The sequence below is a fragment of the Ipomoea triloba genome, chromosome 11 (assembly GCF_003576645.1).
Source record: "Ipomoea triloba cultivar NCNSP0323 chromosome 11, ASM357664v1".
Classification (NCBI taxonomy): domain Eukaryota; kingdom Viridiplantae; phylum Streptophyta; class Magnoliopsida; order Solanales; family Convolvulaceae; genus Ipomoea; species Ipomoea triloba.
Window position 1 is genome coordinate 801,924 of NC_044926.1, and position 26,063 is coordinate 827,986.

Below are 26,063 nucleotides of genomic sequence, written 5' to 3' on the forward strand. Positions count from 1 at the left end.
TTCAACTTTGACTATCAATCTCCATTGCCGTTCACACACATAAAGTCCTTTGCAGTTCAAAACTTTTGTGCCCAATAAAAAAGTAAAATAAAAGGTTTAGCAATCCCAATTCCGATATTGTATGTTTGTCCACATCAAATATGAACTGAAAAGGTCTGAGAAAGTCTAGTCCTATCTCGTAAGAATTATGAGTATTTAAAAAATATATATTAAAGTGTTCAAGTTATATTATCTCATTCACCACCTCAGGAGTCAGGGATTCAAATTCATACCTGTACAGTCTTAAGTCAAATGGTTTAGTAGGTAATATTTAAGATAAGATACCAAGGTTCGAATTTCGGCAGGGACAATGTAGAGATTATGTTCAAAGTGAACAAATTTTGATCTTGTGCACACCAGCATTTAGTCATGTTTACTGAATCATTGAGTCACTGTAATTTACATTCTCCCAAATACTCTATCGAGTCAGGACGTTCTATGCCCAACATATAAGGTCCAAGATATAATCTCGTACTTTTCAGTATGGTCTGATGATGGCGTGGCGTTACGAGGAGCGTTGCCTTAGTCTTTCTTAGCTGTTTTGTAATAAATCTTCTGCCTAAGCATTTATAAGAAAATGGAATTGCTCCAAATTTCTTGACTGGACTGGACGGACCCCTACACACAATTCCATTTTATTTATTTATTTATTTTTTTTTGTTGCAAAAAATTCACTTTTTTCTTATTTTTGTTAGCCGACAAATATGTGAGACTAATGTAAGTTATTGCAATGCTCTTTTTTGGAAATTATTCTTAGCTGTTTATATTTGTTATTATTCCTTAATTGATTCAATAATTCATTGGGATGTCCTTGCTCCACGTTTTGTTCATTATGATCAGGTTTTACACTTGATGGGAACCCTTTGATGGAGGCTAAAAAAGTATTGATGTGAGATAGATCGATTAGGTTAGAGTGTCTTAAGGTGTTCATTTCAATTCGGTCAACGATTAAAATTATAAAAAGTTGTGAGTTAAAGTGTCGTTTAATTGTAAAAAGACATTATGATGAAAAGATATAACACGTACAAACAACCAAATATCAAAAAGGAAATTATTTTTATATTCTTATATTTGTTTTTATTGTAGCTACTATTTTCAACTCGTGCAGAGTGGATGATAACTCAGTTTCATTTAGTTTACTCATTGGCATGACATTATAAAAAGAATATATATAATTTACACAATAATCAAATACCAAAATGAAAATTAATAAGCAAACTGAACTAAACAAGACAAAGTGTAATTGAGCCACAATCACACTATCTGCTATTAATCTTTATGGGCAGCTCAGTTATCGATTTAACTGTATGGGCAACTCAGTTAGTCACAGAGATAAAATTCAAAAAGAAAAACATTTTTAATTTATTCGGATGGATAACTCAGTTGGTCACATGGGTGAAATTTGGGAAGAAAGACATCTTCAATTTATCAAAATACTTTTAATTGACTATTATTCAAATAGTGAGTAAGCAAATAAAAGCGTTTGGTTGAGAGGACCACAATTATTGTAGTTAGTATTGCTCAGCTCTCCGCTAAATTAGTGAAGTAAGTGTTTGGACAATAAATACACACGTTCTCTGACCTTTGAATTATTGACTAATTAAAGCTCTCGGCGAAATTAGGCTACCGGTGCCCCGGTGGATGGTTAAGTCCCATATACACATTTGCATTCTACCCCAAATTCATTATGCATTTATGAGATATTCATTGAGTTCAACGTTAATGTCTTAATTATATGCTCTAGAAAATTCAAAAGAAATTTCTATGTACCATTTACTCAATATGATGAATTTGATGCATTTCTTAGGGTGTTAGTTCAACTTTCATTGACATGATTGTAATGATATTTCTATACCTATTTTCACTTTTGGTTATTAAATAAATTTGTTTTTTTTTTGTTGTTTTTTTTTTCCTGTTGTATACTATTAAAATTTTCACATTTGGTGCATTATGTTGCTATCAAATTCTAGTTACATTTGATAATGTCAATTAAATTTTCAGTCAATTTTAGAGGCAAAACTTCACCCAAAAGTCACGAGTTATTTGAAATGACATTTTATTATTTGAGTTTGAACAACATGTAGACCACACAATTGAATATAATGGTCTTGAATTATATTTGTATTGATGAAAATCAGACAGAATCGGTCAAAACACTTATCGAAACGACAAGATATGGTAAGAATTTATCAATCATGCACTAAAGGTGAAAAAAATTGATAGCCATGGATCAAATTTAGAAGAGATACAGTAGTCAAGGGATTAAAGATGAAAAAAAAATAAAAAATAAAAATAAAAATTCATGTTTCTACTTTAAATCTCGATCTTAACTAATTCCTCTTCTAGTTGATTTTTTATCATAAAAATGCTCAACTTTTAACCTAACCCAAAATCTCATAAATGTAGCATGTTATAGGTTGGTGAAAGCTTCAAAAGGTTTTAAACACATTTTAAATTTTAAAAAATTAATAACTAAAATTAAAGCAGATCAAAATTATGACCACAAGTGAAAATGCCATTAGTATTTGCAAGTAGTCAAGTTGAATACACTCCATTATTAATATAAAGATGTAGACATTACCGGCTACCAACTTTCAACTAATTGTACCAATTCAATTCAATGGAGTATTATTCACTTGGCTTTTACTCTACAACAGCATAGAATTATGAATGTGGTGGTGACTACTGACTATACAAGTACTATGCCATTTGTGTAATTTATGTGAATTTAGCAATTTTGGTTTACATGAAAGTATGTAATTGTGGCTCAAAAGTGCGTTTTGAGTGAAATTCATCTTGTGATCCTTGTAAACATAAAATTACAATGAGATAAATTAGTCTAGGCTATTTGTAGTTGATTGTCTCCCGAGAATTCCAACTTGAGCAACTTTCTGTTTATAAAAGTGTTGTGTTAATTTCAGCAAATTTCCAAAATAATAAATACCGTGAATTTGGTTTATGTCCTTGAAAAATATAGTTAAGAATAATTGTGTTGAATTTAACTTGTCACCACTATGTAGTGTGATAACCTAATGAGGTACTTAAATGACAAGTGAACTCTTATGGGGAAGAATTTTGGGAGAATCTGAGTTCAAGTTCTCGGAACGAACGAGGGTGGTATGCTCAATATTAGTATTTCGTAAGTAATTTCTAATTCTAAATATCTTTATTAAAATATAGTGTTAGTGCTTCACCATCATTTAACATCGCCATAAAAAACTGTGAAAAAAAATAGAACTCAAAATCTCAAATTGATTAAAACCTTGATTCTTTGACTAAATCATTTACAGTGGGCCAATGTTACAAATCACCATACGCGTGGCGCCACGCTGACCTTTGATCAAATGCAACCCCCACAAATCACCTACTATTGCCATCCAAATCTGCAGCATCATCCACTAAGCCTTGTTCGTTGACAATTTGAAGGGTGTTTCGGGTAATTCACTCCAGTCAAAATGCAAAACATAATAATATTGAAAAAAAAAAAGAAGAGGAAAATAATACTGTAGTGGAGATGTATCTGTTTCCAGAAACGGCAGAAAGAGAATAACAAATGGGCAAAATCGTAATTGAAGATGTAGGCGCGGTGATCGGCATAGTCGCAACCGTCGACGAGGTCAAATGTCAACTGTTACGAAATCTATGGTTGCCATTCGCCCTCCCGAAATCTGCAAGTTTTCTCGATCCGTTTTTGCAGAACAACGACGTCGACGTAGTTGAGCTCTGAGATTTCACCGGAACTCTAATGTCGCCGGTGAGTATCATATCCGGCGGCATGCTTTTCTGGTTCCATTGCCTGTTAGGGCTAGCACGGACTAACGGACTCAAGCAAAAAGTCATCCCTGAGACGTTCCGTTGTATTCTGGACTTTCCGCCGCTTCTCCGGCCAGGAGCAACCGCCGGAGTCCTCCTCGGTGTTTGCTTCGGAGAGGACTCGGAGGAGTATCCGCTCGATCCGCCCTGGCAATGCTCGTCTCCATCTGCATCATCAGAATACCTGGCCGGAGACATTCCTCGATCGCAATTGCGGCATGCTCTCCGCCTCCCTCCAACCGTCGATTCGTCTACAGAAAACGTACGGTTTTGCTTCTTCCGACGACCGGAGAGAATCGAGGAAAACCACGACGAAGACGAAGATGACGTCACCATACAAGGCTCACCGGAATTGGATACTACAGGATCCGAATCCGGCTTCTCCGATTTGGATCTAAACAGATTGTAAAACATAGAGAATTTGTAAGTCTTCTTCTTGCTATACTCGTTCCCCTCAACTATCTTCCGATTAGGGCCGATTTGCGGAGTAAAGTAGAATCTCTGGTCCGAGAAACCGCTCTGGCTGCGATCGTGGTGGTGCCAGGGGGAAGTGTCCGAGCTCCGGCGAGAAATATACGGCGAAACGGACCGCGGAAACACCAGAGGCGGTGGATTATTATTGATGTCCGATTTCCGGCGCTCTTCCTGCGCCCTAAACTGCTGTTGTTGCTGAGTATGCTGCGCCTGGGCGGCGATGAGAGCGAAAAGCTTCTCCCGGAGACAGGAAGCGCAAACGCCGACGCCGCTACTGATATCGGTAAAGTGCTTCTTACACCGCATAGTTACGATCGCACTCCTTCCGTACAACTAACCGTTCACATACAAGTACGGTCTTGGGAAGCGAGAATTCCGGCGAGGAATCCCGACATTCGTGGAGGTTACGGCTTTTGAGCGTGCAGACTGTAGAAAAAGTATAGGCGTGCGGTTGTCTTCTTCTTCTTCGTTCTCACTTTCGAGAGAGAGAGAGAGAAGCAGACACAGCGCAGGAAAGCTCAGTGGGTGTGGCCTTTTATGGGGGAGAGAGAGAGAGAGATGGGGGGAGAGATTTTATTTTATTTTATTTTGTCTTAATATTTATAAAATGTTGACGCGATATGCGAAATTGCGGATATTTGGTGGTTATTGAATTAATTTTTTATTAAATCAATTTTGGATATGGAAACTTTTTAGAAAATTAGCAGTGTGCCGCCGTGCCGAACACAAGTTTCGTTTTTTATTTTATTTTTTTATTTATAGCAATATAGCATTCTACCATTAATATTAATTAATATTTTAAAAGAAATTAAGATATCGATCAATACAATTTTTTTTTATCCGGTACAAAATATGTGTATAATTTTGGGTAGAACATTATTTTCATATCAGAATCTCACAAGTTTAATTTTTGTTAATGCTTTCTCAAACGAATTCACGGTATTGTTCGCACATAGTGGACTATTACATATAAACGAGTTTATTAAGTGTACATTCTAGTATACGACTACATGTTTTCCTCATCACTTAACAAAAATAGGTGTGCAGCCTCGCATGACTTGATCAAGTGGTAGACCATTTGACGTAAAATCAGCATTCTAGGGACAATGTGGGGGTTCGACTCCCATCAATATTTTGGAGCTAGGTGCCCCCCATGCAAGAGTTTGGGCTCTTAGGCTATCTAGATTGGGACAACGGATACTATGAATTAGGGTCTACCTTGCATGGTAGACTCTGGTCCAGAAATAACATTCAGATTCTGTATCTGTAGTATACAAAAAAGGTACATAATATGTCATGGTGACTTACAATTTATCCCATTCAACGTGACACCAAATTACACTCCCATTTGAGAAGTTATGGGAGTAGTTATGAACAGATACTGTAACAGAGTCAATAATACTTCAATCCAGTGGGGTAGCTCAAGTGGTAAGTGAGTTCTCTTTGTGGGGAAAAATTTTGGGAGAACCTGAGTTCAATTCCCACGAGTGACGATTCCCCCTGGAGCGAACGTGGGTGGATCCCCAAAAAAATAAGGTTGTAAACATATTCGTAGAGAACCTAAACTAATCATTGTATATATTGGAATGTCATAAATTTTGTAATTTGTACTCTTTTCCCTAATTTATATTTGGCAAAATACAAGAATCAACTTTACAAAATATACATTTACTGATTTACACAACACTATAACATCCATATAATAATTGTAAAATTTCTCCACACATATATTATATCGAGAGTAATTAGTAATTGATTTGATATATTTGTTTAAAATCAAATTATTTCAAAACTCATGAGTCATTAAAAAAAAATTATTGAGCTCTAATTTTAAAATAAATGAGAAATATCAACCAAATACAACTTATTAGAGAATTAGAATCAATTATAATCTTCACCAAATTCACAAAGGTAAGATTTGGGGATTATAATTTCTCATTCTCTTTAAATTCAAATTGATTAAGAACTTGCTAACGTACAGCTAATGTCACACTGTAACCCGATCACTGTTATAGCGGCGTGCGGTGGTTTGTTGTTACGTGCCAACTGTGACGATCAAAGTTTATAATTTTACCTTTTTGTTGGAGCATCAAGCACCATAATTAAACATCTTATTATTTTTTTTGGGGGGTAGAAAAAGAAATTGGAATGGAGCAATAATATATGAGGATGCGTTAGTAAATTATTATATAAGAGTTAAATTTATTTATAAAATTATGTGAAACAAGCTTGATTAATAAAGATTTTAATACTAATCAAACTTATAATTTTTTTAAATATAATAATCATGTTCCAGTTAATTAGTCACTCAAACAAGTGTTATATCACCTTGCCCTCTCTGTACTGCAGCAGTGCAGCCTATATGCCTAATTATATGTTGTTAGATTTCATTGTAGTAGACCTTTTTTCTCCAGGCATATTATTCTCTGATAATATTTCCTGAAGATATTTTCACATTATTGAAGATTTGAGGTCAATTTTAGGTTAAAAAAATATTAACGGAGATTTTTTAAAATCATGATTATTAAAAAAAATTTAGAGTGATATTTTATTTATTATTTTAATTTACTTTTTACCACTGTTGCAAAAATCGGCCTAGGCACCCCTAAGTCGAGGCGAATTAGCTCCTAGGCGGCCGACCACCTAGGTGCCTACTCATCGAGTTGACAGCGAACTCGACCGAGTCAGCCTTGTTATTTATATATATATATATTTATATTTAATAGTAAACCGCTTAGGGCCTAGGCGCTAGTTTGCCGCCTGACTAGCGCCTAGCGCCTACTGCAACTATGCTTTTTACATGCCGCATATAGTATCTGATCTCCACTATGGTAAAATTAATAAGGATTTAGTTTGAAATGCAAGAGTTTAGTTAATTATATTACCATTCTACTTACCAATTTGCTCCAACTGTTAAGTTTATATTGACTTTCTAACACTATAAGATACAAATTCATGATAAAAAAAAATACAAAACTTTTATAAATTTGCATTTCGTAGTTTCCTTATTTGTGAACATAGAAATATTTAACTATTTATTCAATTATTTGTGAATCACATTAATTTGGTTTTAAAAGAAATAATTCATGTTAACTTCAAGGGGCATAATAACTTATATTATTTGTGTCAACACCCACGGTTAATTGATTTAGTTTTGATTTTTATGCTTAAGAATTTGCAAATTGTAAGTTTTACTATAAGTTATGATGCACTAAAATTTGTAAGGGTGAGCATTTTTCATTTTGATTTTTTTTTTCCAAAAAACTTATGAAAATTTCATAAATCATTTTAGAACCGTGCCGTGTCATTAATTAAAAGCAACTAAAATAATTTTTCTAAAAATAAATTATTAAATAATTAAGATTTATGCATATTTAAAATAAAAAAGTCTTCACACACACAAACATATATATACTTTTGTATTTGTTTAGCAGTGTACTTGTTGGAAGTTAGTGGAATTAAAATAGTATTAGCAACAAATGTTGAATTTTATACGCTTTTTGTATTAATAAAATGTCCAGAGTTGTTGAATTAAACTAATACTCCGTATTAATTAGCAGTGTAAAGAAAATATAGCATTTGCATTATACATGTGTGTGCATATAATTTTGATTTTTCTTCGATGCTTCCTTTTAACTTAAAAAAAAAAACAAATAAGTATTTTTATCATATCAAGTAGTTAATCATGTTATTGACATTTTTGCAATTATAGCTATTCAATATGAGTTGAGGGCGCAAATGGTTGATCTCCTTTTTTATCAAGACGGCATTAGAATATGAGTCAACGAAAATTTTCTCTAATATATATATAATTTAATTTATTGTTAAATAGGATTTTGTTTTAGATGACGAGGTAAACTCACAATCACTGCTTGAGAGTTTGCATAAGCTAAAATCTGTTCCTACAAGATAATCGATAAATAATAAATTATATTACAAAATTATGTGGAACAAATTCCATCGAGAGTTTTGCAATTTATCTTATTCTATTTCATTCTTGTTCTTTCTTATCTATAACTAACTTCTTTTCTTTATTGAATTTGGTTCCTTCCTCGAAAGGCATGCTAACTATTACTTTTGACTTTCTTTTATGGTTTGATTAAAAAAAAAAGCGGTATAAATATTGCAGCATTCTACACACATGAAAGAAAATATCAACAACTCATTTCTTATTTATTTACATAATTTAAAAACGGAGGTGTGTGTGTGTGTATATATATATATATATATATATATATATAAATATAAAATGGTTATACCTATAAATTAATCCATTGTTCCTAATCCAACAAATTAAATATATGGTTAATTAATTAAATGGCATCGCCAAGGACCTTGTAGTTCAGTGGCATCAAACCTTTCCTTTTATATGGGAGGTGGTGGGTTCGAGTCTCAGTGCAGACAATATTAAAAAAAAATTAAATGGCATCAGATCAAACTTATTCAGATTCTATACCCTTCATTTGTTATGCACTTAATGTGAAAAAATTATTATTTTTAATTAAGATTTTGAAATTCTAGCTCGTAGTATGAAATTATTGGGTTAAACTTGAGAATAAAAGAAATATTTTTACAAAATATAATTTAATATTAGCAAGTTTCATAGAGGGAATTTATCGCATAGAATATGCGAGCTCACATAGTTACATTACTGAAAATAATAAAGTATTGCATTTTTACTTTTAGATTCTTTTTCAGTATCAATAAAATGCAAGTGCAACTTAAAATAAAATTTACAAGTCCAAGACATGTTTCCTTTTAGTCCACGACACACCAATCAACATCATTAGATAACAATTGTTGAGAAGTATCAAAGAGACGTCAATCCACCGAAAATCTCAGTCATGACAGAGAGATCGAGCATGAAGTCAAGAAATCCACAACCCTATTATGTCCCTTGTACAGTTGTACACGTATAAAACCCACCCCTCTCCTTGTTGTTCTATCCCCCTAAGCATTCCTCAATGACATCAACATTGGTGGGACAACCCTAGTTGAGTTACTTAGGCAGTTCATTTAGTAACCATAATGTTTTAAGTTCAACTCCGGTCAATGTGAATTGCCTATTGACATTCTTAATTTGAAACAGTCAGCTATGTACAATTTATGTTTATTTTACTTCACTGTGATCCTTTACCAACTAAGATTATAAAACGGATATCATCTAAAGATTTATTCGGATATATAATATTTGCGGACTTGTAAATCAAAATGACATTAATGTTGATGGATAACATATATGATTGTAAATAAAAGATTGAGTTTAAAAAAATATTAAAGAATTGGAGCAAATAATTTATAGAAAAGGATTTGATTATTTATGGGGTATGAGAGTATAAATGGCGTGTGAAAATATTAGCCACTCCCTACATCAGTCCATGCACAAAAAACCAAGTCGGTGTATCTTATCGATCTCTTGTGTTTCGATAGGTAAAATCCAACAATCATTTAGTACGTGTACTGCAAACATTCCTTTCTTTCGCAACCATCACATCCTACATTTCAAATCCTTAATTATTTGCAGGTCCAACTATATACTATGGCTTCAATCTATAAGTCATGTAACTCCATTTAATTCCCATTTTTTAAAAGATTGGATTAATGCCACAAATATCATGTATAAGACCTTTCATCTATAAGTGATAAAGATTGTGATATGCGAATGTCATAACTTAATTAACAAATTAACGCAAAATAAGTTGAGAGATTTGATTTTGTTTTGTTAGCCGTCGTAGAATGTAAGATTCGAAACCTATCAACAATAACGAAAACAAGAAATGCATGGATTTGGCTATGGGCGTTAGTGTACAAACATTTGCTAGCCTTTCGGTTAGTTGAAGCACATCCTATATCCCGTGATTTACCTCCACCGCCGGTTTCCATGGTAGGAGGCGGTGGAGGTAAATCACGGGATATTAATATTTATGCAAGATGAGATTTTGAGTATTAAAATCTTTTCTTTTAAATTGTATTTTAATATTTATCACTGAGGATGTGATCGATATGAATAATGTTACTATTTCTTTCAAAATATCCTTTTTATACAAATTTTCAGACACATATACTTTATAACAAATTAACCATGTTTATTGAATTAAAACCAAAAAAAAAAAATCAAGTCAAGTTGTATCTATGAGTTTTGGCACACTATAACACAACAAGCAAGCTTAGGCAACATATACATCTTTCCATATATGTTAATTATAAAAAAAAGACAAACGGGAAAAGAAAAAAAGTGTTGTCAATATATAATGAATGGTCCAAATCAAAATAATGGAATATATATAGATAGGAGATTTTGTATAATGACATTTAATTCGGAGTTGCAATTTTAGTATGTATGTATATATAATACTGATAATGAAATCTTGGCAGGCTCCATTATTGTGTAGTGCAACACTGCCAACTTTTTAAATGTAAACTCGTTACTTCGTAATAGTTTACAAATTATACAGTTGTAAATTGCACTAAGAAGATTATGTGTGATGGATTCGACCAAGAGGATGTCAGCGAGAATAATACTTGTGACCTTATAGTACGAGAATTATGCTTTATTCGCTGCTATTTTTTGGGTGACAAGAAAATTCGCAATCACTACTCGAGAGAGCACACTGGGTAAACTTAACTCTTATGCAATAATTCATAATTAAATCACACAAGCGATGTGAATAGCACTAGGAAAATTAAATCATGCGCAATTGAGTCAACCGAAAGGGTATTGAAAAAGAATCAAACTTGTAATCTTATAGTCTAAAAACCATGCTCGCTCCATCCAATTGGTACCCTTGTCGGGGCACTATCTGCCACTTTTTTTCTTGAGTGACAAGAGAAACTCATAGTAAACCACACTCTTGTATAATAGTCGACAAATCACACACAAAAAAAGTAATAAATTGCATTAGTAATTTGCACAAGAATGATCATGTGTAACAAGCTCAACTAAAAAGATGTTGACAAAAATTGAACTTTTAACTTTTTAGTGCGAAAATTATATTTTACCCACTTGGTCACACAATTATGGGTTCCGCCGTTCTGCCACCTTTTTTGAACCTTGACTTTACGTGCCCAAAGTTTTAACCTTATGTAGCATGCCACTCATTGACGTACACTCTAATAATTGAATTATTGAGATGCTTAACTACTCTTTAATTAAAAAATGAAATAAAATAATTAAGCGTAACAAGACTATAGTTTCTACGTGCACTTTTTTCCATTAGATTTATAGTCAATTATTACGTGATTCATTTAAGAAACCAATATACTAGAATTATGAGTTGCAACAAAACATGGCAGCTGGCTTGGCTAGCTAGGGGTAGCCCCCAACTTGTTTCTTGTTAAATTTTTACTTTGTTACTAGGTACTCATTTTTAACAAAATTATTGAGATAGAAGTTAATAGCGATGTTTTATTATATTAAATAACAACCTAAATTACTCGTGCATAAATCTCTCATTTCTAGTTATGCCGCCTTGGCTAATGACGTGTTGTGCTCTGCCGTGCCAAGTTATCTCTAGGGTCGAGGGCTTAATTTGATGAGAACTAAGTAAAATCATGGGCGGCGGTAAACTAGTCCACCCATCCTAATGTCTAATTATGAGCTTTTCAACTACACATTTGAGGTGGAACTACCAAGTCAAATAAATTTAATTTTTTAAGAAAAATATAATTATGTCCCTATAACTTGAAAAACAAATAGTTGGTTCCTTTTCTTCTTCAATTACTTGTAAATATATGATTGACACTGATTTTAATTTAATTCGATTAGATTGATATGATGCCAACTTAGACTAACTTTGACGATTTGATGCCTAGTCATAATCTCTATCTAGATCAATGGAAGAAGCATCTTTGTGTAGGCATGTCTGCGGTTTGGTTTCAGTTCTGAACAATCGGTTTGCGGTTCCAAGATTGTCGGAACCGGAACTTTTTTTGGGCGGTTCTGGAATCAGTATTTTTTTAATTGAAAGATCAGAAGAGAATAAAAATAATAAAAATTGTGAACCATTATTTTTTTAAAAATAAAATGTATGAACAAATTAGAACATATCACATTAGTAGAAAGTAAAAAATAATTGTGGTTTTTTAGTGAATGACGAGTCTGAAAAGAAATTGAAAATGAAAGAAATACCCCTATATATAAACTAATATATCAATTGGCACGTCAAGTGAGAAACCCCACGCGATGGTGGTACTTGAGAGTATCAATTCATGTACCTCTTGAAATCGCATATGTTGACAATGCATCATGTTATCATCATACTGTATTGGACTATACACATAATAATAGATATATATAGCTAGCTATCATATGCAGATGAGTATGGAGCTGTTTGTCCCTCTCCAATAAAGAAAGAAAAAAAATGGGACCACGTTGCAGAGTAGAAGTTCGAACTCCACTAAAAATTTGAGGAGTCATTAATATACTTTGACAGATTAGTGGTGATGAAGACTTCTTATGCACAAAAATGTAAATTCACTGGAAATGTTCTGAATCACTTAAAACTGAGAATTTACTTCCTTCATGGATTTTGAGACGAGTTCATGGGTCTAGGATATAGTATATTGAAGTTGCAAATTTGGGTTATAAAAAATTGGTAAGGTCAAATCAAGGATGATACAATGAACATAATTAATTGGCCAAGCGAATGAGAGATAATCTTGTTTTAACCTCATTTTGTTGTCTTACTAGGATGTCAAGTCGTTCAGTCCATATAAAGATGTACCACATCGTGAAACTGTGCTTTCAAGGTTGAAGATGCATGCATGCATGCAGTCCCCCACATCATACGGAAAAGTGTTTGTTCTTAGGAGTATACATATAAAGGAAATCAACCAAAAGGAAGCATTGTGTGTAAAGATCTGCATGGGCCTATTTAGGTGGTTGTATGTACGTACGTTTATATATGTTCTAATGTGTACCAAACTTTGCCCGGGATCCACGATAAAGTAATCACCAACTTTTTTTTTTTTTGGGTAAATTTACAGGATCTTTCTCTCCGTCCGTTTAACGGTCCGGGGTCCACTCACGTTCGACCGGGAGGCACGGGAGCTGACCCAAGGGAAATCGTCACTTGTGGGAATCGAACCCGAGTTCTCCCGAAATTCCAACTTTGATTTATGAAAAAACTCACATCTCTATTTAAAGATGTACTCTAATGAAGTTTGTCTTTTAAATTTTGACTCTAACCATAATTAATCAGTTCAAGCCTAGGAGTTATACAATTGAGCCTAAAATTTACTTATTCAACGTGTTACAGCTGTCATGGATGGCTAACATAAGCAAGTTATACTGTGGACTATATATGGTTTACATTGTGAGGTGAATCATTAATTTTTTAATATTTTTTTTAACTTAAGGTTCATTTTTAGTGTACTAAAAATTCATTTTTAAGTACTACATTAAAAATGAACTTGCATGCGCAAATTATACTGTGGACCATGGTCATGGCCGATACTGCAGTGATGTTGAATTGATATTCCAGTTGTGTTGAACTGATACTGCAGTTGTATTGAAAGGGAACTACAGCTGCGCATAACAGAGGTCGTTCATCTATTCAACACAATTACAATATCAGTTCAACACAAATGCAGTTCCAGATAGATGAAACAACATCTGTTCCACGCAACTGCAATTTTCATTTTAACACAACTGCAGTATTAGTTATGGCACATGGTCCATGGTATAATGACTGACTTGCATGCATGTCAATACTCATTTTGACCACCATTATATTGTGGAATACGATCCACCTTATAATGTGAACCACTAACATATATGCTCATTTTTAGTATATTAAAAGTTTGTTTGTAGTATATAAACACAAAAATTATGTACCTAAATTGAATTTGAAAAATAAGTAAATATATAGCATGTGTATGTGTCTTGTGTTGCGATTACCTTACTGAGTATGAATTTTGTACTTTGTTGTTTTGATTCAAGGTCCATTATGCTAAATGAACGGGTCTATAATATAAATTGCCCCAAATAACTCTTATGGGCTCTGGTATCATATAATAGCCCTATTACGTGCAATTCATTGTTCGTGACGGACAGTTTCTGCACGCCCATAACAGAACGCCCAATTAATTTATTGGGTCAGATCTAATCGAAGAAGGCCCAAAGCACAAAACCCGTAATTTCGTCCGACTTCCATTTTGGCATGTAGATAAGGACTGCAACTTTTAAAACTTTCTCTCTCTAAAACTGCTTTGTCCCACTCGGCGTTGTTTTCAAGTCCACAGAGTTCTCTGTGTTCATAATTGTGGCGCTTGATTTTTTATTGCTTAATTATTCATCGTTCAATCGCCAGTTGAGCTGAACTGTCGCACTAGAGCTTAGCTTAGCTCGGAGAGAGTGTGGAGATGACGACGATGGAGAGCTTGATAGGTTTGGTAAATCGTATTCAGAGAGCTTGTACTGCTCTCGGCGACTACGGTGGCGACGACAACTCTTTCTCTTCTCTCTGGGACGCACTTCCGTCCGTCGCCGTCGTCGGCGGTCAGGTTAGTTAACTCAATTCTCTTCGATTCTGTAGCTGCTGTTGAGCTTGGTTTGAGCGTGAAATTAAAGCGATAATTAGCAAATATGAGCTGAAATAAGCGAGAATGGGAGTATTTAACAGATAGTTTTGTTTCGAGTTTGATTTTAAACGGCAAAGGAGTAGTGTTAATTGATTTATTTTTTGTGTTTCGAGCACGGGAAATTGTTTCCCCCGCATTTGATAACTGTTTTTAACGACATTCAGAGTTCTGGAAAATCTTCTGTGCTGGAAAGCGTAGTTGGACGGGATTTTCTTCCCCGAGGATCCGGTGAGCAGAAAATTGTGTGTGTATTTTGTGTTCCGTTTGATGCTTATGTGTTGACTTTGTTTGAACTTTCCTCTTTGGTTTTGACAGGGATTGTTACGAGGCGGCCTTTGGTGTTACAGTTGCACAAGACAAACGATGGGCAGGAGGAGTATGCAGAGTTCGCTCATTTACCAAGAAGACGGTTCAGTGATTTCTGTACGTGAATTATCATCTAGAGTGCTCGGAAGTTCTCTATTAAGTTGTCTATTGTAGCACACTTGGTCGCAAGAATATGCTGATTTTGACAGTGTGGATTTTCTTTTGCAGCCCTAGTTCGCAAAGAAATTCAGGATGAAACTGATAGACTAACAGGGAAAACAAAACAGATTTCTCCTGTTCCCATCCACCTCAGCATTTATTCACCCAATGGTATACCCTTCTTTTTCTGCCTGTAGTTCAGAAGCAAAAGGAGTATTTATACTTGTTTCGTTGCATTTCTGAAAAATGCCATAGTTCATGGAGTAATTAAGCAAATTTCCTTGATTTGTTTGGAATTGTCAGCTTCTCCATCCCCCTGCCCTCCCCGCTCTCTCTATCTCTCTCAACTCTATTTACCTTGCTAATTTGCTGGCTGTCTGACACCTTGCCATGGCTGTATTATGTTGACAGTGGTCAACCTAACACTGATTGATTTGCCTGGTTTGACAAAAGTTGCTGTTGGTGAGTGCTTTAGTTTTTCTATCTCTTCACTAGGGTGATTGCTTTGATTCTTGTAAGGTAATCGAAATACAAACAAACTTGTGCACTGCAGAGGGGCAGCCTGAAAGTATAGTCCAAGACATTGAAAACATGGTTCGCACCTATGTTGAGAAGGTAATGCATCATCATCTTCTTGTTTCTATATTTGGATTGATCTAGTACTGTACGATAAGTCCTTAGGCATTTTGCAACTAGTTGGCTATTATTTCTTTGAGTTGTGTGTCAACTTGTGATCCTTTCAAGTTTCAACTCAACCTATAGTTCTATACTGTCATGCCATTCTTATCCTGTTCTAATGTGTAGTAGTTGCTACTTATGTGATCACACTGCATCAGTTACATTCTGAATTATTTATTGTTCTTACACATGGCTTTGTAGCCAAACTGCATAATACTTGCAATATCCCCAGCCAATCAGGATATTGCCACATCAGATGCAATAAAACTTGCTAGGGAAGTGGATCCATCAGGTATATTGATTGTGAATCTTCTTGCCATTCTGTACCAGCAATATGTCATTTTATTATTATTATTATTATCATTATTATTATTATTAGTGATTATTGTTATTATTATTAGTGTTATTATTATTATTATTATTATTATTATTATTATTATTATTATTATTTAAAGAAAATTGTGTTCATTCATACAGGGGACCGAACATTTGGGGTGCTTACAAAGCTAGATCTGATGGATAAAGGAACTAATGCTTTGGATGTGAGTGCTCTCTTTCCACACCCCCTCTCCCCAACCTTTTTCTCCCAAACACCCCACAACTGTAATTTTTTAAGACTTTCTAGTTTTAAGTTTGTTCTTTACATTTGGTGTGCATACAAAGCTAACTTGATGTATAAATGAACCAATGCATAGGATTGAGTTCTCTGTTCCTCTTCTATAATCTCTCTAGAGCGTCTTTTCTATGTTTTCTGTTGGCATTTACATAGGATTAGAGCATTTGCAGTTCAGTTAAACCTGTTCTGTTTCTGTTTTGTAAATTGTATACTGCTATTGACCACTAAATAAGTAAATATGTAACCCTTCTCATAACTGAAGTTGCTCTCTTGTTACTTAAGGTTCTTGAAGGAAGAGCTTATCGCTTGCAACACCCTTGGGTGGGTATTGTAAATCGTTCCCAAGCTGATATAAACAAAAATGTTGATATGATTGTTGCAAGGAGAAAGGAACGGGAATATTTTGCTACAAGTCCTGAATATGGGCACCTCTCGAGTAAAATGGGTTCAGAGTACCTGGCAAAGCTTCTCTCAAAGGTGTGTTCTGGGTGTCTTTCTAAAACCCTCTAATAAACATGTATCCATTATTTGCACAAAGTGTAGATCTGTGAAATACTGTAAATATCTTGATTTCAGCATTTGGAGTCTGTAATAAGAGCAAGAATACCAAGCATTACATCTTTAATAAACAAAAGCATTGATGAACTTCAGTCGGAACTGGACCACCTTGGTAGGCCTATTGGGGTTGATGCAGGGGTCAGTTGCTTTCTTCTCTTTCATGTTTCATCATTACTATTCTTATAATTGAGTGACATTCTTAATTTTTCAGTGCCTAAAACTTTTATGCAGGCTCAACTCTACACTATATTGGAACTATGCCGTGCCTTTTTCAAGATATTTAAGGAGCATCTAGATGGAGGGTATGCAACTTAAAATTTCCTCTTTCACTTGATACCCTTGCTTTGACCATCTGTGGAGCATAGAAGTATTTTACTTGCCAAATTACAAAATATAATGAATTTGAGGATGAAAACGACTGGATTACACTTATAAGGCGTTGCAGGGAAATTGACTACACGATTGCTCACCACAAATTGTGTAGTTGTGCAAAAGCCTGTGAGGCTATTGTTATCATTAGTCTCAATGAGATAAATTTAAAGAGTCTAGTAGTTGACTTTGTATAGACCACGAGGCATGATCTGTTATTAGTCGTATGTCTATTTACCTATGGTCACTGTTTTCTTTCCTGTTGGTTTGCATATCTAGTTCTATTGCTGACCCACATTTGAATTTGTTACCTACATCAGCCGACCAGGTGGTGATAGAATCTATGGGGTTTTTGACAATCAGCTTCCTGCAGCTTTGAGAAAACTTCCATTCGATCGCCATCTATCTATTCAGAATGTGAGGAAAGTTGTTTCAGAGGCAGATGGTTACCAACCTCACTTGATTGCCCCCGAGCAAGGTTATAGACGGCTTATTGAGGGAGCTTTGAATTATTTTAGAGGCCCAGCTGAAGCTTCAGTAGATGCTGTAAGTGTTAATTGTACTTTTAGTTTATTGGAGTTAATTTTTGTGTGTATATTTATTTATGTACTGTGTTAAATATTAATCTTCTAAACCTATAGCTTACCTATTGAATAAATATCAGGTTCACTTTGTTCTGAAGGAACTTGTGAGGAAGTCAATTGGGGAATGTCAGGTAAACTCTGTCTCTCTATCTGTGTGTGTGTGTGTGTGTCTCAGTGTCTGTCTGTCTGTCTGTATTTATTGTTTTTCCTGCTCTAAAGGGTTACAAGAGGCATTGCTTTTCAGGTTTATTTATGTTCTTCCCACTTTTATCCCTTCCTATCCTTTTCTAACTTCAATGATGGAATATTGGAATAGGAGTTGAAGCGGTTTCCTAGTTTACAAACTGCAATAGCTGCAGCTTCCAATCAAGCCTTGGAAAAGTTCCGTGAGGAAAGTAAGAAGACAGTAATTAGACTTGTTGACATGGAAGCTGCCTACCTGACAGCTGATTTCTTCAGGAAACTTCCCCAGGAAGTGGAGAAAGGGGGAAAAGCAGCTGCAACTACAACAGTGGACAATTATTCAGAAGGTCACTTTAGGAGGATAGGGTCAAATGTATCATCTTATGTCAATATGGTATCAGACACTCTCAGGAACACTATTCCCAAAGCAGTGGTTCACTGTCAAGTGAAGGAGGCCAAACAGTCTTTACTGAATCACTTCTACACACGTATTGGGGGAAAAGAGGTACACTTCCCCTTTTTTGCTGATTTAAGACTATGTCTGATTATACAACTGCAATAAAATCAAATGGCTTTAAATGAATAAAGACTTGACTTTTTGATTTTTTTTTTAACCTTGGAACATAAAAAATGGTTTCCAAGGTTCCTGAATTCTAACATTTCAACAAATTTAGCAAGAATCTTTAATAGTCAGTTTTGTCATCGCTTGTCCCATAGATCAACGTGAACACCATACTACCATGTATGTTCTTGTTGAATAGTCATGCTAAATGCTTTTTATATGCCCCAGGGTAAGGCACTTGCAGAATTGCTAGATGAAGATCCAGCATTGATGGAGAGGAGACAGCAGTGTGCCAAGAGGCTTGAACTGTACAAGAAAGCAAGGGATGAGATTGACTCTGTATCATGGGCTCGATGATATTAGTGCACGCTGTAGATGCCAGTATGATATTTCAGTTCGCAATCTGCATGAATCCAGATTGTTGCTGAATCTCACTTGTTCTGCATTGTAATTACTTTGTTTGGTGTGTAGTCTTACTCCCTTTTAGATGCTGACAGACAACTGATACATTTTTCATTAGTTTTGACAGCACTCTTGATGCTTTGTTCAATGAGTTATTTGGCTATAAATATAATGGTTTGTGCATATCTCTGCTGTACATACTATTGTGACGAAAGAATAATGATTTTTTTTAGTCCTCTCATCCCCAGTAATTACAATCGAATCCCTACCCAGTACCCACTCTCATCCTACTGCTGAAAGTAAATCTTAAATAAGACTTTTCATTCATCTATAGATGAATGTAATTGGGCTCCAAAACGTTATTCTCTTAATAAAACATTTTACCTTCTCAAAAATTAATCTGTTGACACTACTCCTTAATAGTTATACCATGGACCTAGCTCACCTTGCAAAATAAATTCATTTTCAAAATATACAATTTACATATTGAATGTTCACAATATAAATTGTGAACATTCAGTATGTAAATTGTGTATTTGGACCCGGGTGCACAGAATGACAGAATAATTTGCTCGCTACTCATGCAATAATGCAATATGAAGTCATTAAACGCATTATACTTGGGCCTTTTCTGTAGAGCCCAACAGAGATTTGGGCTAGAGCAACCAAAATCCTGTCGGCCGATTTTAATCCCGACAATTGACCCGATTATTTTTAACCAAATTTCTTAAAACCCTCTTCTCTAAGAACATGGCTTCCATAGCTGATAGCTCCATATCCAGCTGAGTGCTCAGTGAAGAAAAGGAATGAGTGGAACATCGAGTCTGTTACAGCTATGGCAAATTCCTTCATCCTCAAGCTTACTCAGACGCTCCAAGCTCCCAAAACGTATTCCTCTCCCTCTCTCCCTCATACACGTATAAGCACTCTTACATATACGCTCGTGCATGTATAAACAGACATACATGTGCAGAAATCTCGTATGATTTCAGTGTTTATGTTTCGGGAATGCTCTTTTGCGGTTCTAAATTCATTTCAATATTCACTTAATTTTGTTTTGCTTTTTTTTTTTTTTTTTTGATCGTGTAAATGCATTCATATTTCTGTTGCATCGTGGTTCTCACTCTTCTTGTCATTCTAATGAATGATGTTGCCTCCAATTACAGTAGGTCTGCGTACAGTGCCTGGGAGAGTTATGCATCCAATGACATGCTTGTGCAAGCAAGTGCAAACTACTGCTTATGAAATTGTGAATGGCAGCTATGTTCCTAGTCATGATTCCAAACTGGATAGCAACAAAGTAAGCATCTTTCTGAATCATCGTACGAGAACAAAGGTTGAATGTCCACATGCTTCAATCCAAAGCATGCGGGAGAGTGTAAAATTATGGATTTTGCAAGGGAATTATTGGCCTCCCAGCTCACCTGCAATCATATAAGTTTCTGCCAATGACACCTTGAACAATGTTAGCCATCAGGGCATCTATTGCTTCCTAAGACTTTAGAACCAATGTTTATGCAAACCTCTTATCTGCCTTATTTTCATCTCCATCACAATCTTTCTTAATTTGGCTGCTGGCCTACTCTACTGGAGTGTTCTTGACATTCAAATTATATGCAATTTCTATTTTGCTTCAGGTACAATCAAAAGCTACAGTAGAAAACACTGGTGCCTTTAGAAAGCTACCCATGGTAATGCCATCAATAGATATACTATATTCAGCACTGAGGAAAGCAAAGAAGGTTTCACCTACAAAGGGTAGTTTCTCTACATGCATGCTAATTTTAACATTAGTCCCCAACTGGATATTAAAAAATAGATAACAGGAAAGTTTTCATGGTACTTAGTTTTCTTGTTTAAACAGGCATTGCAAATATTGCCAAGCGAGAGAGAAATCGGGGGGCAAAACAGCTTGATGCGTTACTAAAGGTAAAAAGTTTTCATATGATACTTGTGCTTTTGTTTGTCTCATATGAAAATGGATTATTTCATATTAACATTTTGCTTGTATATTTCCACCTGCAGGAGCTTGCTCTTCCATTGAGGACGTATAAGGAGACTTTCCCAAGAAAAGAATATTTGCACCCTTATGAAAGATCTTTGATTGAGTTGACACTCGGAGATGGAAACTATGAAGCGGTAAAGCTTCAAATATGCCTCAAGTTTTGGATGGTTGACTGGAGCATGCATGTTTGTCCTTATTCATCTTGGTCTTATAGCTATTATCATTGGCAGGCATTGGGAAAGATTGAAGCATTAAGGAAGAAGGTGGTATCAGTTGGAAAAGAACATGCCTCTCTCTGTGCCAAGGTAGAAGTCTTTTCTTTTACCAGATAACCACTTTGCCTCTCTTGCTGCCCCTACAACTTTTATCCTTGTATACCCTGGGTAGATTAATTTCATAAGTTGTCTGGATGAATGCCTGGTTTACCCTTTTCAGATTGAATATAATATGTAATCTCCTGCATGCCCTATATGCATGTCTTATTAGAGAGTTGCACTGATGGGTGGGGGAATTGATGATAGAATAATCCATTGGAAGTTTCTTGATCACTATATTAATAGGTTAATTTAGTTTTTTTTTTCTTCAATTTACCATGCATTGTCCTTTTTCCCAATTTCATCTCTACTGGTAGGTTCCAAGCTAATTATCACATACTTTGCAGTCATTGTCAAAGCGTGAAGCAGAGGAGCGATTGAGTGAGGTGAACAACTATCTACACTTTGAATGAGACTTGTTCATGTAATGTAGATAATTATCAGGATTATGCTATAATATACAGGGAATGAAAAAACTTGAAGAAATTTTTCAACGTGAAGGAAAAGCTGTCGACGAACTGTTGGACATTGCCAAGGTAAGAGGTTGTAGAAAACATGAAATGCATGCCACATGGTAGGTTACTCTTATCATGCAAATAATGTTCAGGTTCTTACCACACATTGTTTCTTGTTCCATACTTCCATTTATTTGACTTGATATTTTTAAATACTCTCTTGAAAATGGTTGCAATATGTTCTGAATTAAGAAACCTCACCATTTTCCTTTCTCTGACTATTACTTTGGTTGTAGACATTGCGAGCAATGCCAGTTATTGATTTGGAAACACCAACTCTTTGTCTTGTTGGGGCTCCGAATGTAGGAAAATCATCTTTGGTTCGTGTACTTTCAACAGGGAAACCTGAGGTATGCACTTCATAGGTCTCTTTGTTTTATGAACACTGTCCAGTATCCTAACTGTTAGAAATGGCCTTTTGCTATGACAGCAAGTGCCTTGTCCTTCAGGTAGATATAAGAGCTACTCTGATTTGGTCCTTCGGGAAGCTCTTATTCAGTCATTTGGTTACCTTCAAGGCTTCAAATCTTGTAGTACCTTTTACTCTTAGACTTGGATGAGGGCTTTAGTTGAGTAGAGCACCTTCTACTTCTATTCATGAGATTCAATACTTATATACTGCTATATTTTAAAACAAGAAATAATGCAAAATTAGTGTAATTCGAATGTATTTACTTATGGGTCTGATATCTGAAGTTAAATCTAAATCTACAACTGAGTATTTCTGTTGCATATAATTTAGATCTGCAATTATCCATTTACAACTCGAGGAATTTTAATGGGGCATATTACATTGAGCTACCAGAATTTTCAGGTTCGCCATCGTCTTTGTATGCTAGTAAATTTTACCCATATTTCCATGCATTTCTTCTGCAATTTCATTTACAATATTTTTTGTCTTCAGGTCACTGATACCCCTGGCATCTTGAGGAGGCATGATGGTATGACTCAGGTCTTTATATTTAAATATAGATTTTGATACAAAAGGCAAAAATTTTGTTTTACTATCCAACTAGTTTGTTGTTAATGAATAACGTGAAGCTAGATTTTGCCTTAGTAGTCTTAGTTTTGTATTTTATTTTCCTCGACTGAATCTGCAGAGGACAGGAACAATTTGGAAAAGTTGACGCTTGCTGTTCTCACTCACTTGCCAACTGCTGTACTTTACGTCCATGATTTATCTGGGGAATGCGGGATGTCACCTTCTGATCAGGTTTATTGTATATTTCAGACTTTTTGTGCCTTCTGGACTTTCAAGTTGACGATGGTTGTCTAAGTAATGTTGGCATGAAATCGTTGTGACAGTGCCAAAATTTGATAAAAATTGAAGATTGCAAACTTAATAAAACAGTTTAAAAAAATTGAAGAAGCTGGAAGAAAGTAGTTCTATTATTGTTTTATATGGGAAATATTCAACCTAGCCAAAGTGCTCGTTAATTCTTATTGATAAACTCTAGGAAATTATCTGTTCTTCAATGGGTTATTTTCCAAGGTTGATTGCTTTTCTTTCTGGTGCAGTTTGCCATTTACAAGGAAATAAGAGCCAGGTTTAGTGATCATATTTGGCTCGACATTGTCTCTAAATGTGACTTGCTGCGAGAATCTCCTGTTATCTTTGTAACAGAAGATGGTAAAGCCGATGACTCTGAGCTGGCAAGGTATCGGAAAATGGGACCTGATGGAGCGTTACACGTGTCAGTAAAGAACGAAGTCGGGCTTGATGATGTTAGTACCCTATTCCCCTTGCATACCTTTCAACAATTACTCCTATATAACATATGTAGACACAAATGAGCATTTTCCTAGGATGTCTATCACTTTAAAAACCAATGCACGGTCCTCGATTAACTCCAGCATTTTCGTTTTGGCTCTTGCAGTTAAAGAGCAGAGTCCATCAGCTCCTTATCTCTCAATCGGCAAGGATTAAAACCCACAACAGCAATCAAGAAAACCTCGAAGTCCCCAGATAGTCGGTTTGTGAACTCCCAAGAAACACATCTTTGTATATTCCACCAGAGCCTCCGGCTCCAAGGCCGACATAATACCAGACGGTAACATCCTCAACAGATTATGCAACCATGAAGCCCCCGGTCCTCCCGATCCATACCTGTTGCCAAGAACGCAGTTTTGACATGTTCGGGAGCAGCGTTGGTGCCAGATTCTTGCTTAAATCTAACATATTTTAACCGAAAGAGGAAGATAAGATATGCTGCATTGTGATCTCTTTTCACACCGGATTTGATACTGCACTCGATTGGTAAACATTCAACTAGTTCTTCCACCATCCAAGCGCACTAGTTTAGGACAGCTGTATGTGGAATCGGATTCTTCCATGTTTGTTCCCACCATTTCTATAGTTAAATCTTTTTTTTCTTTCTGCATAGCTTCAATTCCATAGGTTTAGATTCTGTGACGTTGTTCAGTATCGATTCCTATAGCAGGTGAAAATGAGAGACCACTTGAATGGTGCTTCAAATCTCTGAACTTGCAGTTTATCGCTATTCACTCAAGAAGTTGCATTCACATTCATTGTTTTATTATTTTCTTTTTTTTGGGGGGGCAAGGGAATCCGTCATCACAATTTGATGATGTCCGTACCCTATGCTCCTATATAATAGCTTGCAAATCACATAAGAAAGGTAAATTATACTAAGAAAATTTTGTGTGATAGATTTGATCGGATATTATCATGAACCAAACTTGTTACTCTTTAGTACGAGAATTATGCTCATCTGGTCATCCTTTTCAGCGATGGTCACCACTATTAAAGTTGAATGTTCGCTTTAGTAACTTAGAAGTGACGACACAATCGAAACGTGCATCAAACACATATAGCCCCAAATGTAGCCACCCGCATGAATGTCTATATGGTCAAGTAGTATAAACTGAACTACCCCTTAAAGTGAGATCGTGTCAACTACTAGTACACAATCTAATATTTTAGACACACAATCTAATATTTTAGACACATAATATATTCGCCCAAGAGTAGTTCTCATTTGAACGCAACTCATTGGAGCAATTTCTATCTTAACATTAGCTACAATTTTTATTTATTTTTATATAAAAAAAGGTGTCTAATTATAATTAGCCTCGGCTTGATGACAAACGAGACTGATAAACCAACTTCTTCGCGGTAGCGGGAAATGGCAGTTAGCTTTCAGACACTGTCGCGACGGTCGTCCCTATAAATACACGCAGCAACGTCTTCGCAACTAGCTCTCCATTTCCTTCCCCATCTCTTTCTCCTCGTTACGTACGTTAGGTACACTTTAAGCTCTTTCTCTATGCTACTTGAATATCTTATTTCTCAACCAAGCAATCTCCCCATCTGTTACGATCTCATTAGCTTGATTTTAACTTTTAAGCACACTTTTTAATCCAATTTTGTAGATTCTATGTGCTGTTTTGCTGTGAATGTGATGTTTTTGCCTTGATTTGTTCTGTGATTTGAGTGCTGTTGTTGAATTTCGCGCTCTGTTCACTGTATGATGGTTTGGATATAGCTTGAATGTTACCGTGTTGCAGGAATTGAAGGTTTCTGTATTGAAGAGTCCAAAGAGTTTGTGTCCAATACTTGGATAATTAGTTTGTTTCTGTCGAGATTTCCTTGTAATTTGAAGTGGTAGCAGGGCTGATTGCTTACTAAACACCGGTTACTTGGCATTCATGGCAACAGTCCGTGATTCTGTAAAGAAGGTACCTTTGAGATGGTCCCGCGAGTTCAGTTTTCTTATCCGTTTTTGTTACTTGAATTAGAAATATTCTTAATGACTACCTCTATTTGCTCTAGACTATTTGATTGAGTTTCTTTTTTTTTTCTTTTTTTTTTTTTAAATAATGCCGTGACCCCCCCCCCCCCCCCCCCCCCCCCCCCCCCCCCCCCCCCCCCCCCCCCCCCCCCC

At 35.5% G+C, this 26,063-nt stretch overlaps 4 protein-coding genes across 4 annotated transcripts in view; 3 read left to right on the forward strand and 1 right to left on the reverse strand.

The window, feature by feature from the left end:
- Positions 1–3,663: 3,663 nt before the first annotated feature.
- Positions 3,664–4,632, reverse strand: LOC115996899. Its single transcript, XM_031236335.1, has one exon. The coding sequence runs from the start codon at positions 4,630–4,632 to the stop codon at positions 3,664–3,666; it is 969 nt and encodes a 322-aa protein (XP_031092195.1).
- Positions 4,633–14,539: 9,907 nt separating this feature from the next.
- On the forward strand, positions 14,540–19,509 carry LOC115996837 (dynamin-related protein 1E-like). Its single transcript, XM_031236262.1, has 15 exons — positions 14,540–14,829; positions 15,072–15,135; positions 15,223–15,330; positions 15,442–15,543; positions 15,784–15,834; positions 15,926–15,987; positions 16,252–16,342; positions 16,528–16,592; positions 16,949–17,143; positions 17,243–17,362; positions 17,456–17,526; positions 17,914–18,139; positions 18,258–18,308; positions 18,494–18,865; positions 19,151–19,509. The coding sequence occupies exons 1-15, from the start codon at positions 14,689–14,691 to the stop codon at positions 19,277–19,279; spliced, it is 1,848 nt and encodes a 615-aa protein (XP_031092122.1). The 5' UTR covers positions 14,540–14,688; the 3' UTR covers positions 19,280–19,509.
- A 569-nt stretch (positions 19,510–20,078) lies between these two features.
- Positions 20,079–24,681, forward strand: LOC115995598 (nucleolar GTP-binding protein 1). Its single transcript, XM_031234685.1, has 14 exons — positions 20,079–20,212; positions 20,491–20,624; positions 20,962–21,082; positions 21,189–21,253; positions 21,350–21,463; positions 21,560–21,634; positions 21,991–22,029; positions 22,108–22,179; positions 22,395–22,508; positions 22,901–22,972; positions 23,063–23,099; positions 23,259–23,371; positions 23,677–23,883; positions 24,036–24,681. Exons 1-14 carry the CDS (start codon positions 20,131–20,133, stop codon positions 24,126–24,128), a joined length of 1,338 nt encoding a protein of 445 aa, XP_031090545.1. The 5' UTR covers positions 20,079–20,130; the 3' UTR covers positions 24,129–24,681.
- Positions 24,682–25,273: 592 nt separating this feature from the next.
- Positions 25,274–26,063, forward strand: part of LOC115997554 (UMP-CMP kinase 3-like) — a 6,560-nt gene continuing 5,770 nt past the window's right edge. The window contains exons 1-2 of the mRNA XM_031237134.1: positions 25,274–25,423; positions 25,687–25,857. Of these exons, the coding sequence (XP_031092994.1) occupies positions 25,828–25,857 (30 nt within the window). The 5' untranslated portion in view covers positions 25,274–25,423; positions 25,687–25,827. The remainder of the gene's footprint in view (positions 25,424–25,686; positions 25,858–26,063) is intronic.